Here is an 18314-nt window from a genome sequence, read left to right as displayed (position 1 = left end):
ATCTAGATGCGTAGGATGTCCAGGAACATTATCTGATAGAAGCAAACTCATGAAAGGAACATTGTTGTCTTTACAATATTTTTTCAACTTCGGGAATGAAGCAGCATTTAAACCAATCGTCAAAGAGAGATATTGTTATCCATACTCTCTGGTTCGATCAGAAATGCATGGGTAGGGTGGCTTTATTGATGCCCTTAAATGCACGAGGATTTCCAGAATTGTACACAAGCAGTGGTTTTAATATATAATCTTCCGCTGCATTAGCCCCAAGCAAAAGCGTGGCCCTATCTTTTGAAGCCTTCAAACCTGGCATTGTCTTTTCCTCTTTGGCAATGTATGTTCGATCTTGCATTTTTTTCCAATACAGAGCAGTCTTGTCAACATTAAAAATTTGCTGCCGTGATCAATTATTTTTTCCAACACATCACAAAATTTCTCTGCAGCTGCAGAATCGGCACTGGCGACTTCACCGCATACTTGAACGTTGTGGAAACCAGCGCAATGCTTGAACCTATTAATCCACTCGTTGCTTGTCACGAACTTGGGTTGGGGTTCGCGTAATTATCCTTAACAGCTTTATAAATACTTGTTGCTTTTGTCTGAATGGTCGTTAGATTCAGGGGCACTCTCTTCTGAATCTGATGTTCCATCCATATTGTTAACAGATTTTGCATCTTCGATATAGTACCTGAATGTTGTTTTGTAATTACTGTTGATCTTAAGTGCATTGATCCTTTGACATATCCTTTTATACACATACTGTGCTATAAAATAGTATTCAATGTTGAAGCAGTGAGACATAATTCCCTTGCAATAGATGACAAACATCCTGATTCATACTTCTTAATCATTTTCACCTTCATTTCTAAATGAATTTTGTTTAGTTTTCTGGCACTACTACCACTTGCAGTTTTCCTTGGTCACTTTCTCTTCATCATTGTAATAAGTAAATAGGAATGAAGAGAAGTTTCTGAAAATTTGTTTTTTATATGATTGAAGGGGAACACATTTCACCATAATAGTGTAAAAACCCACACAATTGCAGTTATTGGTATTATCGCAAATGCAATAAGATTGAGTTTACTATCCATTTATAGTTAGATGCACTAACTGAAAAGCCCAATAAACCAAAAAGTGCAAATTGTTTCTATTGTTTTTTGGTCGTGACCTCCAGAAACATGTTTTAGAAAAATATATCACAAAGGCATTCAAAATTGATTCTTATAAGGAGAACATATGATGACGATGAAAGGGTAGTGAATTTCCATTATAAATATGACCTTTTAAAGAGATAAATATCTTAGTAATATAGCAAAATTTTCAAGTTCCAAGGAATTGGAACGAATTAAAAAAAAAAAAAATAGTGTAGTAGTAGTAGTGGCATGTGATGCAAGAAAGCAAGTATATGAGCTTATGCAGCATCAGCCAAAAGGGGGGGGGGGGAATCACACCATTCCCTCCAAATGCCTGTCCAGTTCTCCTTAAATTTATTTAACCTATCAACGTCTACAACGACACATGGAAGTTTGTTCCAGCAATTAACCACCTGCTGGCTAAAGGCATATTTCCGCACAACTATTCTACATGTCTTTTCTTAATTTGAATTTATGCCCCCTTACGTTCGTAATCTGAACAAGTGGAAGGATCCCATCAGAATTCAGCGTGCTCAACCCATTCAAGGCCTTATACACCTCAATCAGATCACCGTGCAGGTGCTAGTCTCCAGCCACTGCAATTTGCAGAACTTAAGCCGCTCTTGGTAAGAGGAACCCTTCATTGCCCTCACCAATCTTGTTGCCCTTCTCTGTAAAGCAAATCTAGCAAATCTAGATCCTTCCTAAAATGAGGCCTCCAGACCTGTCCGCAGTACTCAAGGCGTTGGGCCCCAAGTGCCAAGCGTTTACGTGACCAAGCGATTCTTGCGTGTTTATAAAGCATTTTTCCTCCAAGTGACAGAGTTTTCCTTGTTTTTCTCTTAGAATTAAAATTTTCTGTTAAGTAGCTCTACTTACTTAAAAACACTAAGAGAGCCCAGAAGAAGCCAAGTACCTTTTTTCTTTAATTTAGCTAGCCATACTAACTTACTAACTCTACACTTGGCCATCAAGCGGCATTGCCCCTGCCTCCCCGTGGCGGGGCCGGTAACCTGGGTGGTAAAGGCAAACCCCCAGGGCAAAAAGGAGCGATCATGGATAAAAATCATTATCCAAACTTAGAGCCTTTGAGCTCAAGAGCGGAAGCTTCTAGCACTGACCATGACTCAAGTCAACCTAAAAGACTGCGAAGAGAAGCAGAATGCCATGACGATTGTCCAAACTTCCTGGTGATTCATTCCCTATCTGCCCAACCTGTGGGTAAGTTATCACCATTTTTAATTCAGAAAATCTTGAAGTCAATTGCTGGATCACCAAAAAATGGTTAAAAGACTGCAATCCAGAGACCTGATAGAAACAGCCACCTCAAAACATTCTGAGCGGCTGTTAAAAACAATATTTGGTGGGTTGACAGAAGAAATTACTCCCCACAAAACATTAAATTCATCAAAAGGTATCATCAGTGAGTGGGACCTAATTACAGTCTCCGAAGAACTACTCCAAGAACTCAGCAGTCAGAAAGTAGTAAATGTAAAACGGATCATAACGAAAAAAGATGGAAATCTTACTCCAACAAGATCCATCATTCTGACATTTAGCACTCCAGACTTACCATCCTCTATTAAAGATGGTTATTTAAACTGCCGGATTCAACCATACATCCCGAATCCTGTTCGTTGCTTTAAATGTCAGAAATAAGGCCATTCCCAGCAGGCTTGTTGAGGGGAAGCCATATGTCCCATATGTGGCTCTAAAGATCACACCCAAGCGGATTGTTCAGTCAAAACTCCTGTTTGTCCAAACTGCAAAGGAAGCCATCCAGCCTTTTCCAAAACTTGTGAGCTATGGATAACAGGAAAGAAAATTCAAAAATACAAAATTGAAAATAAAGTCACATTTCCTGAGGCACGTAGACGTTATGTCGACCATGCCTAGTGGTCATTCTTATGCAGCTCACACTAGAAACTTTGTTTCTACTGCAACTCAAACAGATGTATCAATTCCGCTTAACACCTCTCTAGCGAATTGGCTTAAATTTACACTTTCAACCTCTAAAACAGATAATCCTCATAATCCTCCAAAAAAAACTAGTGAAGCCACAAATACTCCAATCAGTATCCCTACTCATACCCCATTGGTCTCAGTTGAAAAAGAACAATTAAAATCTCACTCAGTCTCTAAAAAACATGGAATCGCCTACCAATAATATGGATGTAGATGATCTGCTAAGTAATGAGGAGCCCATTCTAGAACTCCATGCAGATGACACCATGGATATTGGACGCCCCACATTCCAAAAAAAAAACCGGAAAAAATGTCCCACCAACAAAACACAGTCAGACGAATTATCCTCAGCTAAATCTAAATAATGTATAACATCATACAATGGAACTGCAGAGGACTAAGTAGTCATTCTGATGACTTAAGGGATTTACTACCTCAATTCAATCCCATAGGTGTATGCCTACAGGAAACTTTGTCACCCCAAATTTCACCAAAATTCTCAAATTATGTGATATACAGACGAGACAGGAGTTCAAACTCTCCTGCCCATGGCGGAGCAGCTATTCTTGTTAACTCTGACATTCCATCCAGGCCGATCCAATTGAGAACCACTTTAGAAGTTGTCGCAGCTCGTATTGCAGTTGGTATTTCAGTTACCATTGTTTCCATCTATATTTCACCATCTCTATCACTTCCGCATTCAGAACTTGACAGCCTGATTTCACAACTCCCAACTCCAATTTGTCTCTTTGGTGACTTTAATGGACATCATCCATTGTAGGGGTCTGCTACAATGGATAGAAGAGGCAAATTGATGGAGAAATTCATGAACAATAATGATCTTAATTTATTAAATTCTGGATCTCCTACTTATATACACCTAGCAACAGGATCTGTTTCTGCAATAGACTTGTCAATTTGTTCACCATCTATCTTTCCAATCATGACATGGTCAGTATTAACCGATCCCTTTAACAGTGATCACTTTCCAATTATTTGCTCACTACAAACAAGAGTAAGTCCGAATCCTGTTCAACGATCCAACTGGCAGTTTAAAAAGGCAAACTGGGGAGGCTATTCTGCCCAAATACTCTTGGACAGATGTTATGTTCAAAGACAACATATTGATAAAGTAAATACTTATATAACCAATCAGATTCTCACTGCAGCTAATGCTTCCATTCCAAAATCCACGCCTTATCACAAACACAGAAATAACTGGTGGAATACAGATTGTTTAATTTCCAAACAATCCCACCACTAGTAACCTAATTGCTTATAAAAGACTCAAAGCAAAAGCTAGACAAGTTAGGCGGAAAGCGAAACGGGATTCATGGATTTCTTTTGCCTCAACCATTACCAAAGACACGGATATACAGGTCATCTGGAAAAGAATACAGGCATTAAATGGCAAATTTGCTCAGCCCACCTCTCCGATACTTCATTGGAGAGGGAAAGACATTTCTACTCCTGAAGAAGTTGCAAATGCATTAGCAGAATCATTTGCAAAAATCTCAGCTTCTGCCACCTATGTGTCCACCTTCCAGAAGATCAAAGCAGGTGCAGAACGTATAAAATCAACTTCTTCACGCGCCGCTCACTGTCGTACAACCGACCATTTACATTAATAGAACTTCAAGAATCATTAAACAGATCTTCCAATAGCGCTGCAGGTCCAGATGGAGTTCATTACATTATGCTAAAGCATTTACTTGATGAAGACTTGAGAACTCTATTAATTTTTTATAATCGGATCTTCACTGAAAATGCCTATCCTTCTTCACGGTGCCATTCGTTCGTTATTGCCTTACCAAAACCAGGAAAAGATCCTTCCTGTGTTGAAAATTACAGGCCAATATCTCTTACGAGCTGCATGGGAAAAATTTTCGAAAGGATGGTTCATACTAGACTCACCTACATCCTGGAGTGAGAGAATCTCCTTCCAGAACAACAATATGGCTTTCGGAAAAATATATCAACGCTGGAGGTGCTTATTAAAGCCGAATCACATATCCGCAATGCCTTTGTCGTGAAACAACATCTAGTCATGGTCGATTTAGATCTTGAAAAGGCATTTGATACAACATGGCGTCATGGTATTATAAGGGACCTTTACCATCTGGGGCCATTTGCCGGAAATAATTCAAAATTTCCTGCAATTGCGCTCTTTTCAAGTCCGATACAAAAACGTCATCTCTACATCTCACATTCAGGAAGAGGGAGTTCCGCACTGTTTTCAGTCCAGCACTGTTTTCAATCCGAGTTAGCACAATGACACGAAATATGCCAAAAAACTGTTGACATTTCCTGTCAATCTCAAAGTATGAATACCATTGGACGGCAGCTACAACTTGCCATAACCAAAATAGAATCCTGGACTTCACGGAACAGTTACAGACTGTCAGAAAAGAAATGCACTGTCACTCACTTTTGCAAGAAGCGAGCTCTCCATCCCGAACCTGAACTACAAATAAACAATACTCCAATCCCGCTTGTTAATACCGTTAAATTTCTTGGACCACTATTAGACCGTAAACTAAATTTCCAAGCTCACATCACTTATTTGAGAACTTCTTGTTTAAAGCATTTGAATATACTTCATTCGGTCTCATCTATGTCATGGGGAGCTGACTGGTGTACTTTGCTGCATCTTTATAGAAGTTTAATCCGTTCACGACTAGATTATGGTTGTCCAGTGTATGACTCTGCCAGGAGCACTACTTTAAAACGACTAAATATGATCCATCACAGTGCTCCGAGGACTGCGCTGGGAGCTTTCAGAACTTCTCCGATCCAAAGTCTATATATTGAAGCGCATGATCCCACATTACACCTGCGTAGAAAACCACTACTGCTTCACTACGCTGCTAAGATCCAGAGACTGCCATAGCACCCAAGTTGGGAGTATCTCTATAATACTCATTAGGATGCCTTCTATGATAGCAAGCCAAATGAAAATAGACCAGCCTCTCTCAGGATCAAAGAGCTTGTTCAGACTTGGAATGTCAATTTAAATGAAATTTTCCAAGACAACTACACCTGTTGCTCCTTGGACATATGTGTCTGTCTCTCAAGATACATACTTCCTCCAGTGGGGGAAAAATATACCTTCATGCAATATCAGACAGTTACAGTCAGCTCATGCTATGAACAACGATGCCTGTAAAATTTATACGGATGGTTCAAAAACTGAGAGTATGGCAGGTGCTGCGGCAGTTTTTCCTTTATGTACAAGTTCAGCCACACTACCGCTGGCCTGCAGCGTCTTCACAGCTGAATTATATGCCATTAAGTTGGCGCTTAGTAAAATAATTGAGCTTTCCATCTCATCTGCCATAATTTATACAGATTCTGTTAGTGCTGTCTCTGCCATAAGGAAGAATTCCTCCATTTCTGACCCTACATTGAAATAGATTCATTCCCAGCTATTCGCTTGCAGTGTGTCCAATCAGTCAATCAGATTTTGTTGGATCCCTGGCCATTCAGGCATTCCGGGAAATGAAAGTGCTGACTTTGCCACTAAACATCCTCAACCCACTCTCTCACAACATCCTCAGGTTCCTTTCTCTGATTTTAAGTCCGTGATAAGCAAAGCCTGCTACGATAAATGGTCACAGACCTGGAAAAGTGACACTAACAAAAAACTTTACCAGATAAAAGAAGATCCAAAGCTGTAGCTGTATGGCTTCCGAAGAAACAGACGAGAGGAAGTAGTACTGGCAAGACTGAGAATTGGACACTCACCATACTCATCTCATACTATTATTGGGAGAAACCCACCACAGTGCTTATCCTGTCAGACGCAACTTACAGTCCATCATTTCCTGGTTGATCGTCCATTACATTCAACCATCCGGTCAAACACTTTGCAGTCACTGTCTACATTGAATATATCACCTGATTTATCTCGCATCTTAGGAAATGAAGCAAATATTGAAGAACTTTTATTATATCTAAAACATATTGGTTTGTACAGAAGTATATAATTTAATTTCTCTAACAATATGCTTTCTGTCAATTAACGATGAAGAGACAATTAGGCCGTAGTAGACCTTGTGTCGTTAAATCGAACAAAAACAACAACAAGGCGTGACCTGACCATTGCCTTATACAGAGGGACAATCACCTCCTTCTCCCTGATAGCAAAATTCCTATATATCATTGACAAAACCCCATGACCTGCCCTGGCAGCCTGTCTGCATTGCTCAGAAAACTTCATATCTGACTGCACAATTACTCCCAGGTCTTTTTCATTTTCTACCACCTTAAGTGTAGTACCACACAGTTGGTACATTTCTCTGGGGTTACTTCTACCCATATGCAGTACTTTGCATTTATCAAGGTTAAACTTCAGTTGCCACTTCTTAGCCCATCTGCCCAAATTTTCTAGATCCTGTTGCAGTAGCACATTGCCATTAATGTCATTAACAACCCTGCCAACCTTTGTATCATCTGCAAACTTCGACACTAAGCCTGATATACCTTCATCAATATCATTGATAAATATACAAAACAACAGTGGACCCAACATTGAACCCCGTGGGACTCCACTAATAACATAAGTCCACGAAGAGCAGCACCCATTGATGACCACCCTCTGTCTTCTCCCACTCAACCATCCTTTTATCCATAGTAGCAACTTACCCTTAATACCATTCTGCTCCAATTTGTACAACAGTTTTTCATGCGTAACAGTGTCAAAAGCTTTCCTGAAATCCAAACATATGATATCAAAATTATTTTTTTGCATCCAGTTCCTTTGTAACCACACAAAATATCCTATCAAATTTGTCAGACAAAACTTTCCCTTAACAAACCCATGCTGTGTCTGAATTATTGCTGCAGTCTTGTCTAGATGATCCTGCAATGCATCTTTAACCAGTGACTCCATTATTTTACACGGAACAGAAGTTAAACTAATTGGTCTGTAATTATTCGTGTCACCCTTCGATCCCCCTTCATGAATTTGCACATCTCCTGTCTGTGGGGACCTACCCCTGAGTCCAAAGATGCTCTCATAATTATGGCTAAGGGTTTGCTTAGTTGCTTTGCCGCCTCCTTTAATATAACTGGATAGATCCCATCCACCCCAGATGCCTTTCTTATGTTTAACTTCAACAATTTCTCCTCCACTTTGCTCTCAGTTATTACAAAATCATTAAGCAGCCTGCTACAATTTGATAACCTTCTGCCATTTTCAAACCTTAATAACTCCTCATGTGTGAATGTAGATGCAAAATACTCTTTCAGTTGTTTGCTATGTGAGCAGGATCATCAACAGTCGAACCATTGATATCAAGTGGACCAATCAGATTCATCCCCTTCTTTTTAGAGTTTATAAGTAAAGAAATACTTGCTGTTTTTCTTAGCATCCTTTGCCAAAGATTTCTTGTAATCTGCCTTCCTCTGCCTAAACCTCCTTTGTGACCTGATTACAGACTAGCTTATATCTGCCATAGGCTTCTGAGTCACTTTATAATTTATATGCATCCCATGCATTTTTCTTCCCTGTTATAAGTCTCATTAGTTCATTAGATAACCATTTAGGCCTAAACCTTGAACAATATTTCTCAATAGGTATGAAACCTTTAGTAGCATCCACGATTAATTCCTTGAATGCTTCCCACTTAGAATTTACTGTTGGTAACATCGTCAGTTTATCCCACTGTACAGAATTTAAAAACTTTCTGAGACCACTGTACTCACCTTTACGGAAGCAAAAACCCTTTCCTTTACCCCTGATGGTAATTATATCTTTAAGTAAATCCCACATCAGTACACTGTGATCACTGCCACCTAGTGGTTCCTTTATCAGCAAATTCTTAATACACAAATGATCACTGCTGATAACCAGATCAAGAGTATTACCCTCTGGTTGCCTCTTGAACATGCTGCCAATAAATCTACAAAAGTCTTACTAGTGTGCGAATGGCCAATCTACAAGTTTCAGTCAATATCTGGGAAGTTAAAATCCCCCATTATAAGACATTCTGATTTACTAGCACACTATTTCTCTGTAGAATTGTTCATTGTACTCCTATTCTTATTTTTGCTTTTGTAGTGCTTATGTCACACCAAATTGACTTAACAGTGCACTGTTCATCTATATCAACTGGATGCACTTCTTTTGATTTTATGTTTTCTAAATTAACAGCATGACACCTCCTCCCTTCCTATCCTGTCTGTACTCCCCAAAAATTCCAATTCTGCATTCCTTATATCAGTGTGACACCATGTCTCTGATATTCCAACAATATCCGCTTTGATGTCTTGACCAGCACTTCAAATCCATCAAATTTATTTACTACTATTCTTCTAGCATTGGTATACATGCACCTATTCCTAGTTACCCTAACACATCCCATATACCCACCTGTTTCACGATGACTGCCATCAGACTCTGAAACCCCCAGCACCCTTCGCTCTAGGTTGCTACTTATTCTAATAGTAGTTGTGCAAGAATCACCTTCACATCTACCTGCGGCTTCTTTTAACCTTTTAGTCTGTGAATCCCCCCCCCCAAGTTAACAGTTTTCCGACCCTCCTAACACTGCCTCGATAGCATCAGCAAATATTCTTGCACACTTTCTATTTAAGTGTATCCCATCCCTGTAGAAGCAGTCTCTCCTGTTGAGAAGCACCAGGCTGAAAAAAATTCTACCCCTTGAGCCTTGCACATTTCTTCCAGAGCCGAATTGATTGACAAGGCTCTCATCATGTACTCCCTCCTATCATGTCTGGGCCGAATTGCAGACACTTTCAAATTTAACCCTGCCTCACGACTTTTTTGCAACATTGACCTGTACTTGTTAAATAAATCTGCAGATCTCCTACTCTTAATGTCACTGGTGCCAACATGTACAACAATATCACCTTTTGTGCCCTTAAAAGATGATATATGCTTTACAACGTCATCAACTTTTGCCCCTTGCAGACATACCCGAGTCCTGTTTCATCTATCCTTTTTACACAATATATTCCCCGTCTCCCTGACAATAGAGTCACCAACAATAAATAGTTCCTTTGTCACCAGCGCATTCTGCCTTGGAGGTTGCTGCAGTGTTGCCTGATGCCCAGGAGTGAGCTCTGCCATTGAGTTGGGCAGCTGAGAGCTTGACGGGCCCCTCATATTAATTTCTTCGAGGGCATCTACCCTACACCTCAAGCTCTCATAGACGCCCAGTAGAATGCTGAGTTGATGCCTAATTTCTAGACACTCTCTGCACCTGGCACACAAAGACATCCTCCCTGGCTAGATCATGTTCTGTTCCAGAGAGTTCAGCAAACATTTCACAAGTTGCACATTATTTTTTAGGCTGTGATGCGTTGGAGAGTCGCCCCCTCCTCTTAGTCCCCCCTCCCCAGTCACAGCACTCGTGCCACTTTGTGTCCGTTGCTTTGCTGCTCTAGTCTGGGTCATGATATGCAGTAATGCTTATTACGCTATATAATTATACGTTAGAGCTACCTAGTTACCACAATTAAAAATTTGAATTCCCTACTACTCTATACAAAAACAATTGCTGCAAGATTCGAACGAAATAATGGTTTTACGTATATTAAGTAGTAATCTACAAAAACTCTATCTAAATTAAAAATAAAAATGAGTAACTATAACTATAAGACTACATATAAAGTACAATATGAAATAACAATTAGGTAAATAAAAAGGCAAACACTTATCGCTTTTTCGGAGCCTGTAATTCACAGCTGCAATTTTTAAAGAGAGTCAGCACCCTCTCATCAACAATAACCCAATGTTATTAGGTTCACTTTACGATATTTTTGCGATACCTCCATTTATTCCTAAGGGATGAAGAATACATTTCCACGAATTTTTAATTTGCACTGGCCAGCAAAAACTTACATAAAGTCGAATTTCTGTAAGTCAGGGAGTTATTCTGTATATGATGTCAAAATTTTGCATCCAGTTCCTTTATAACCTCGTCATAATATCCACAAATTTGTCAGACAAGACTTTCCCTTAACAAACCCCTGCTGTGTCTGAATTATTACTGCAGTCTTGTCTAGATGATCCAGCAATGCATCTTTAACCAGTGACTCCATTATTTTCCCTGTAACATAAATTAAACTAACTGGTCTGTAATTACTCGTGTCACCCTTAGATTTCCCCCCCTCTGTGAAATGTGAATACATATGCACATCTCCACTCCGTAGGGGTCTTCCCCTGAGTCCAAGGATGCTCTCATAATTATGACTAAGGATTTGCTTGCTTCCTTTGCCACCAACTTTAATGTAACTGGACAGATCCCATCCACCCAGGTGCCTTCCTTATTAACTTCAACAATATCTCCTCCACTTTGCTCTCAGTTATTACAAAATCACTTAGCTCCCTGTTAGAGTTTGATAAACTTCTGGCATTCCCCTCCTTGAATAACTCCTCATGTGTGAATGTAGATGCAAAATACTCATTCAGATTATCAGTTACTTGAACATGAACATCAAAAGTCAAATCATCTTTGTTAAGTGGACCAATCTGATTCATCCCTATCCTTTTAGAGTTTATAAGTAAAGAACTCTCTGATTTCTCGTAATCAGAGATTTCCCCAAAGATTTCTCGTAATCTGCATTTACCTACCTATCCTCCTTTGGGACTTTGGTTACAGACTAGCTTATGTCTGCCATAGGCTTCTGTGTCGCCTGATAATTTATAAGCATCCCATGCATTTTTCTTCTCGGCCACAAGCCGCATTAATTCATCTGATATCCACTTAGGCCTAAACCTTGAACAACATTTCTTAATTGGTATGAAAAGCTTAGCACCCTCCAAGATTAAGTTCCTGAAGGCTAACCGTTTAGAACTTACCATTGGTAACATCATCATCAGTCGATCCCACTGTATAGAATTTAAAACTCTTGAGACCACTGTAGTCTCAAGAGTTTTAAATTCTAGTTTTAAAACCCTTCTCTTTACCCTGATGGTAGTTACATCTTTAAGTAAATCCCACATCAGTACCCTGTGATCAGTGCCGCCTAGTGGTTCCGTTATCTGCAGATTCTTAATGCATGAAGAATCACTGCTGATTATCAGAATAAGAGTATTACACCCTCTGGTTGCCTCTCAAACATGTTGCTGTAGAAAACAGTCATCCAATAAATCCACAAAAGTCTTGCTGATGAGTGAGTGATCAATGCACAAGTTCCAGTCAATATCTTAAATGTTATAAAATCTGCCATTATAAGACCTGATTTACTGGCCCACTCTATTTCTCTGCACAATTGCTCATTATACTCATCAGATTTATTCAGTGGTGGATTACCCATTAAGGCAATGAGGCACGTGCCTAGTGGCCCCAAACCAATACATTTTCCTATAGTGTTCTAAAATAGATTAATGTTTTCAATAAATATCATAAAAATCTTGATTAATTTAAGCGAAAATTTAAGCAAAAAATTCAAAAGTACAAAATTTCATTTATTTGCCACCTAACTTTTATTTATTCTTTTTTTTGTTTTTATTATTTTTTTTGTGGGGGGAGGGGGGGGGCCCAAATATAATTTGCCTAGGGGCACCAACTATCCTTAATCCGCCATTGGATTTATGTCACACCACACTGACTCAACATTGCATTGTCAACCAACGTCAATTGGATGCACTTCGTCAGATTTTGTGTGTTTCTTAACTAACAGCATAACCTCTCCTCCCTTCCTGCCCTGTCTATCCTCTCTGTAAACATTGTACTCCCCAAATTCCAATTCTGCACTGCTTATATCCGTGTGGCACCACGTCTCTGAGATCTTAACAATATCCACTTTTGATGTCTTGACCAGCATTAGAAATTCATCAAATTTGTTTACTATACTCCTAGCATTGGTATACATGCAAGTATATATAAACGTATTCTTACTCTTAGTTATCCTAACACAACCAATGTATTTACTTGTTCCATGATGACTCCCAGCAGCCCTTGAAATCCCCAGTACCTCGCTTTGCAGGCTTCTGCTCATTCTAATAGAAGCAGTGCAAGAATCACTTTCACCTCTGCCTGTGGCTACCGTTACTCTATTAGTTTGTGAATCCCCCACCCCAAGCTAGCAGTTTTCCAACCCACCTAAACACTGCCTCGATAGCATCAGCAAATATTCTTGCATGCTTTCTATTTAAGTGTATCCTAACACCATAGAAACAATCTCTCCTGTTACCAAGCACAGACCACGCAAAGAAAAAACTCTACCCCACGAGCCTTGCACAATCTCTCCATGGCCGAATTGATTGACATCATATACTCCTTCCTTATCATGTATGGGCAGAACTGCATACTTTTTTTTTTTTTTTTTTTTCAACTTTGACCTGTACTTGTTAAGTAAGTAGATCTCTTACTCTTAATGTCATGTGCCAACGTGTACAATAATATCACCCTTTGTGCCCTTAAAAGTTGATATTTGCTCTACAACGTGATCAACTTTTGCCCCTGGCAGACATATCATGGTCCTATTCCACCTATCCATTTTGCACAATATTTCCCGTCTCTCTGACAATAGAGTCACCAACAATAACTAGCTCCTGTGGGACCAGCACATTCAGCCCTGAAGGTTACCACTGTGTTGCCTAATGATCAAGTGCAAGATCTGGCATAGATGTGGGCAGCTGATGGGTCCCCCAATTTAAGTCCTTCGAGGGCATGTACCCTGTCCTTCAAGCTCCTCACATAAAGGTCCATAACAACGCTGACTTGGCGTTTAACTTCTTCACACTGCTTACATCGAGCACACACAAAGACATCCCCTTGACAATATCATGTCCCATCCCAGTAAAGTCTGCAAACATTTCACATTGCACATTTCTTTAGGCTGTGATGCACTGGAGAATCATCCCCTTTCAGATATCCCCTGAGCCACAGCACTCCCACTACTTTGTGCATGTTGCTTTGCTGCTCTAGTCTGGGGCATGATTTCCGTTGAAATACAATTTAGTTAATTAATTAACAATGAAAATTAATGTAATAAAGTTAATAAATTTATTTGATTAATTAACTATACTATATTTGACTAAACAATACTAATACTAAGCAATGCAATAATATGTATCCCGCTATATAGTTTTAAATTATACCATAGCTATCAAATTTAAGATATGTTATCGAGGTATACCATACTGTAATGATCACAATGCTAAATTAGTTATATCCTTAGCTAAATACAAAAGATATATGCCCAAAAAGTGATTAAAGCCTTCAAAATACTTATTACAATTAAAACCCTATTATTCTTCTACATTACGATATTCCAGCCAAAACATCAATACGATAGTGGTAATAGTGGCGAGTTGTAACTTACGAAGTCACTAGCTAAATTTAAAAAAATACACTAACGAACGCTACTAAGCCTATTTAATCTTATTGTAAAACACAAATTAATACGTTGAAGTGATTAAACCCTTCAAAATACTTATTACAATTTAAACCTTACTATTCTTCCGAGCTACTGGTTACACTACAATATTCCCACCAAAAACATTGCTACAATAGCGGTAGGAGTAGCGAGTTGTAACTTACAAAATCTCTAGCTAAGTTTAAAAAATAAGCTAACGAATGCCACTAAGCCTATTTAATCTATTTATAAAGCACAAATTAATATGCAAAATCAAAAACTTCAAATGATTTTGAAGTTTTTGATTTTCTTCAAAATGAAAACTTCAAAAAAAAAAAAAAAAAAACAATTCAACAATTAATTCAATAGGGAATACTGGAACACTGCAAAATATTGTTTCTAAATACCTTCACATCTTTTTTTTGACTTACACATTTTATTTAAAGATCATAATTTAAATGTCTTTGCCATAAAATTCTTTTGTCAAAATTCTAACTAAGAAACAGTAGTGCCCACAATAAAATTACATAATTATTGTAAACTATGTAAATATGACAATATACTTACAGTAAAAGCTTTGTTATCTGGCATGCACAAGGTGAAGAACATTCCAGTTTTCAGAGCATACCATCAACCTAGGCAAAACCAATGGATACCAATAATAAAACAAATGTTTTATTAGTTTTGAATACCTACTAATATGTGAATTAATATGTAAATATTAGTACATATCCAAAACCAACTGGATAACATTTGTAAATTGGTATTTGGACATATGAACCATATTGTCTATAGGACAGTTAAAACAATTAAAATTGAGTCGTATTTATTAAAATATTAATTACTATGGAGTACTGTAACATCAGTTTGATTTAAACATTCATTTGTTCTCTTGATCAATAATGCCAGTACATGTTGATATAGAATGTGTGGCTCCAAAAATGCAAATACCTACAGTATTAAATTCTCACAAGTCAACTAGACTGACGAAATCATAATAGCAAACTTTTAATATATCAGGCTTCACAATGTGGTAATTATTTTAGTTTTGCATTTTTCTAAATTAACTTAATTTGGCATGTGACATTTTAAAAAATTGAATCATACGTTATATTGAATTTACCTTTCTTCACATTTTGTAATGTGAGGAAAGGTGAATTCAATGAAAAGTATGAAATGTGAATGTCCATTTGAAGATTGTTAATAAAACATGTTACAATATTTGAAATTTTATTAATTGTAAAAAAAAAAAAAAAAAAAAAGGGTGATATGGACTGCAAAGATGTTTCCTCTACAGTGACCACAGAAAAGAATAATGTAATTAGTGACACGTGTTCTAATAAACCATTTACTAAAGTTCTCCAGTTATCTGAATGATGGATAACAAAGCTGTTACTGTATTTGAAATTTTGAAGTTGATTTTGTATCTTATTTTAATTAATACAGTTAATAAAAGGAAGTAACTGTAACTCCTGACCCGCAATGTATAGAGACCCAAATCAAGCAATACATGTTTCAGTTAGAGAGAATTTTTTAAAATGGAAATTATAATATTTTAATCTTAACTATATAATAACAGTGTAAATACACCATAGTTTAACTACACACGTAGTGTAATGGCATTGTTACACTATGTGTGTACTTAAACTTATGAGCATACCATTTTTAGATTTTATCTCATATTGTGGCTACCTTCACAACGAGATACCAGGTATTGCACTACTTCAAATAAATAATGCTTAATAGAGGAGACTACTGTTATTTATTCTCTGTGGGCACCACCACCCAGACGCGTTTCGGAGCTTGTTGGCTCACTCATCAGTGGGCGAGCAGGTACCCTGGCAATGGCAGACATGCCATCATCACAATTGCGAAGTTAATTCCACAATATGAGAGAGGCCAAATGGTGAAGATAATGATAATATTTTGAAGACTAAATGCTCAAGGGATAATACGTTATGGATTGGAATTAACTATATAATATCAGTGTAAATACACCATAGTTTACCCATAAGTTTAACAACATATGTAGTGTAACGGCATTGTTTAGATTTATCTCATATTGTGGCTGCCTTCATAACAAGATACCAGGTATTATGTTAGGTGGGTCAGGTATTGCACTACTTCAATTAAATAACCTGATATATGATGCCCACAGAGAATAAATAACAGTAGTCTCCTCTATTAGAGAAGCATTATTTATTTGAAGTAGTGCAATACCTGGCATTGTGAAGGTAGCCACAATATGAGAGAAAATCTAAATGATGCCATTACACTATGTATGTAGTTAAACTTATGGGTAAACTATGGTGTATTTACACTGATATTATATAGTCAATCCCAACCCATAACATATTATGCCTTGAGCATTTAGCCTTCAAAATATTATCATTATCTTCTCAATTTGGCATCTCTCATATTGTGGAATTAACTTCACAACTGTAATGGCATGTCTGCATTACCAGGGTACCTGCCTGCCCACTGATGAGTGAGCCCACTAGCTCCGAAACGCGCCTGGGTGGTGGTGCCCACTGAGAATAAATAACAGTAGTCTCCTCTACTAGAGAAGCGTTATTTATCTGAAGTAGTGCAATACCTGGCATCTCATTGTGAAGGTAGCCACAATATGAGATAAAATCTAAACGATGCCATTACACTACGTATGTAGTTAAACTTAAGGGTAAACTATGGTGTATTTACACCGTTATTATATAGTTAATCCCAACCTATAACGTATTATGCCTTGATCATTTAGTCTTCAAAAAGTTTAATCTTAACTTAAATGAATACCGATAACAGAAACAGAAAAAGCATTTCTCATTAGCTTCCTGTCTTTTTTATAGGAACTTAGCCCTGTGGTTTGGTATTCATTAAAACTCATGCACATAAGTACAACTATGCCTAGCTTCTAAAAAAATACATACCACACCCTCCTGATGATTTTTCATTGACATTTCAACTTCTTCATCTTCATCAGCACTGCCTTCATCTGACATGATAATTACCTCCTCTCCTTCAAAAATCTTCACTGAAAATATTTTAACATATTTAATACTGAAATGTCTTAAAAGCCTTCGCTGATACATTTCATATTACATGTGACATCACATGTTAATTTTTTAAAGCGTACTTCCAGGAGCACTGACAGTAACTTTTATAATGAGGAAGAAACAAAAGTGGGCAACCCTAATAAAGGTTTATAGCTCCAAAGCTAATATAGTGAAACCTCTCTATAGCAGACACCACTGGGACAAAAGAAAGCATTCATTATTGAGGTGACCACTTTGCTGAGCTCAGTGTACATCTAGTCAGTTTCAATAATTTGGAAAAATGAAGTTCACTGCAACTGGTTATTTAACACAAACTTACAGGCTTTTTCATTACTTATCATCATACATTTGTGATTCAATTAACTGTTAATAAATAATGCATAATTAATTTTTAATAATGAATTTTTATGTGTGTCATTTATTATAAGAAATCATTAACTTTTAGAAAAAAATTAATATGAATTGCTTTGTTTGCTGGATTATTTCATGTCATTATGTAAAATTAGATCATTCTCTAGTTTTACTCCATATTTATTTTTTGCTCACAGAGCAAAAAATAATCTGTTTAAGTAATCTAATGCATCAGTATATTTTTTAATTTAGGATCACACTACTATTCATCCTTTTCAGGTTCTTCATCATGCTCCGCATTCACAAATTCACTTACAATGTCCTTTACCTCAGCGATTATGCCTTCTACTACCACATTAGTCTAAGAATCTACAGAATTCATCACTGCTCAGTGAAGGATTTCCTAGTGTCCACAGCAAGCCAATAAGTACAGATAAATCAGCAGCAACTGCAAAGCCACCATCACACAAACACTCAACTCAAA

General features: G+C 37.6%; 1 protein-coding gene across 1 annotated transcript in view; it reads right to left on the bottom strand.

The window, feature by feature from the left end:
• The window catches only part of LOC150081829 (uncharacterized), a 353456-nt gene that overhangs the window by 129734 nt on the left and 205408 nt on the right, over window positions 1-18314 (bottom strand). The window contains exon 7 of the mRNA XM_090379743.1: window positions 17354-17457. Coding sequence (XP_090235869.1) covers window positions 17354-17457 — 104 coding nt within the window. The remainder of the gene's footprint in view (window positions 1-17353; window positions 17458-18314) is intronic.

The sequence above is a fragment of the Mastigoproctus giganteus genome, chromosome 8 (genome assembly GCF_048544385.1).
Source record: "Mastigoproctus giganteus isolate SK-2022 chromosome 8, ASM4854438v1, whole genome shotgun sequence".
NCBI lineage: Eukaryota > Metazoa > Arthropoda > Arachnida > Uropygi > Thelyphonidae > Mastigoproctus > Mastigoproctus giganteus.
Note: the sequence above shows the minus strand (reverse complement) of the source record. Positions and strands in the feature narration are given on the sequence as shown.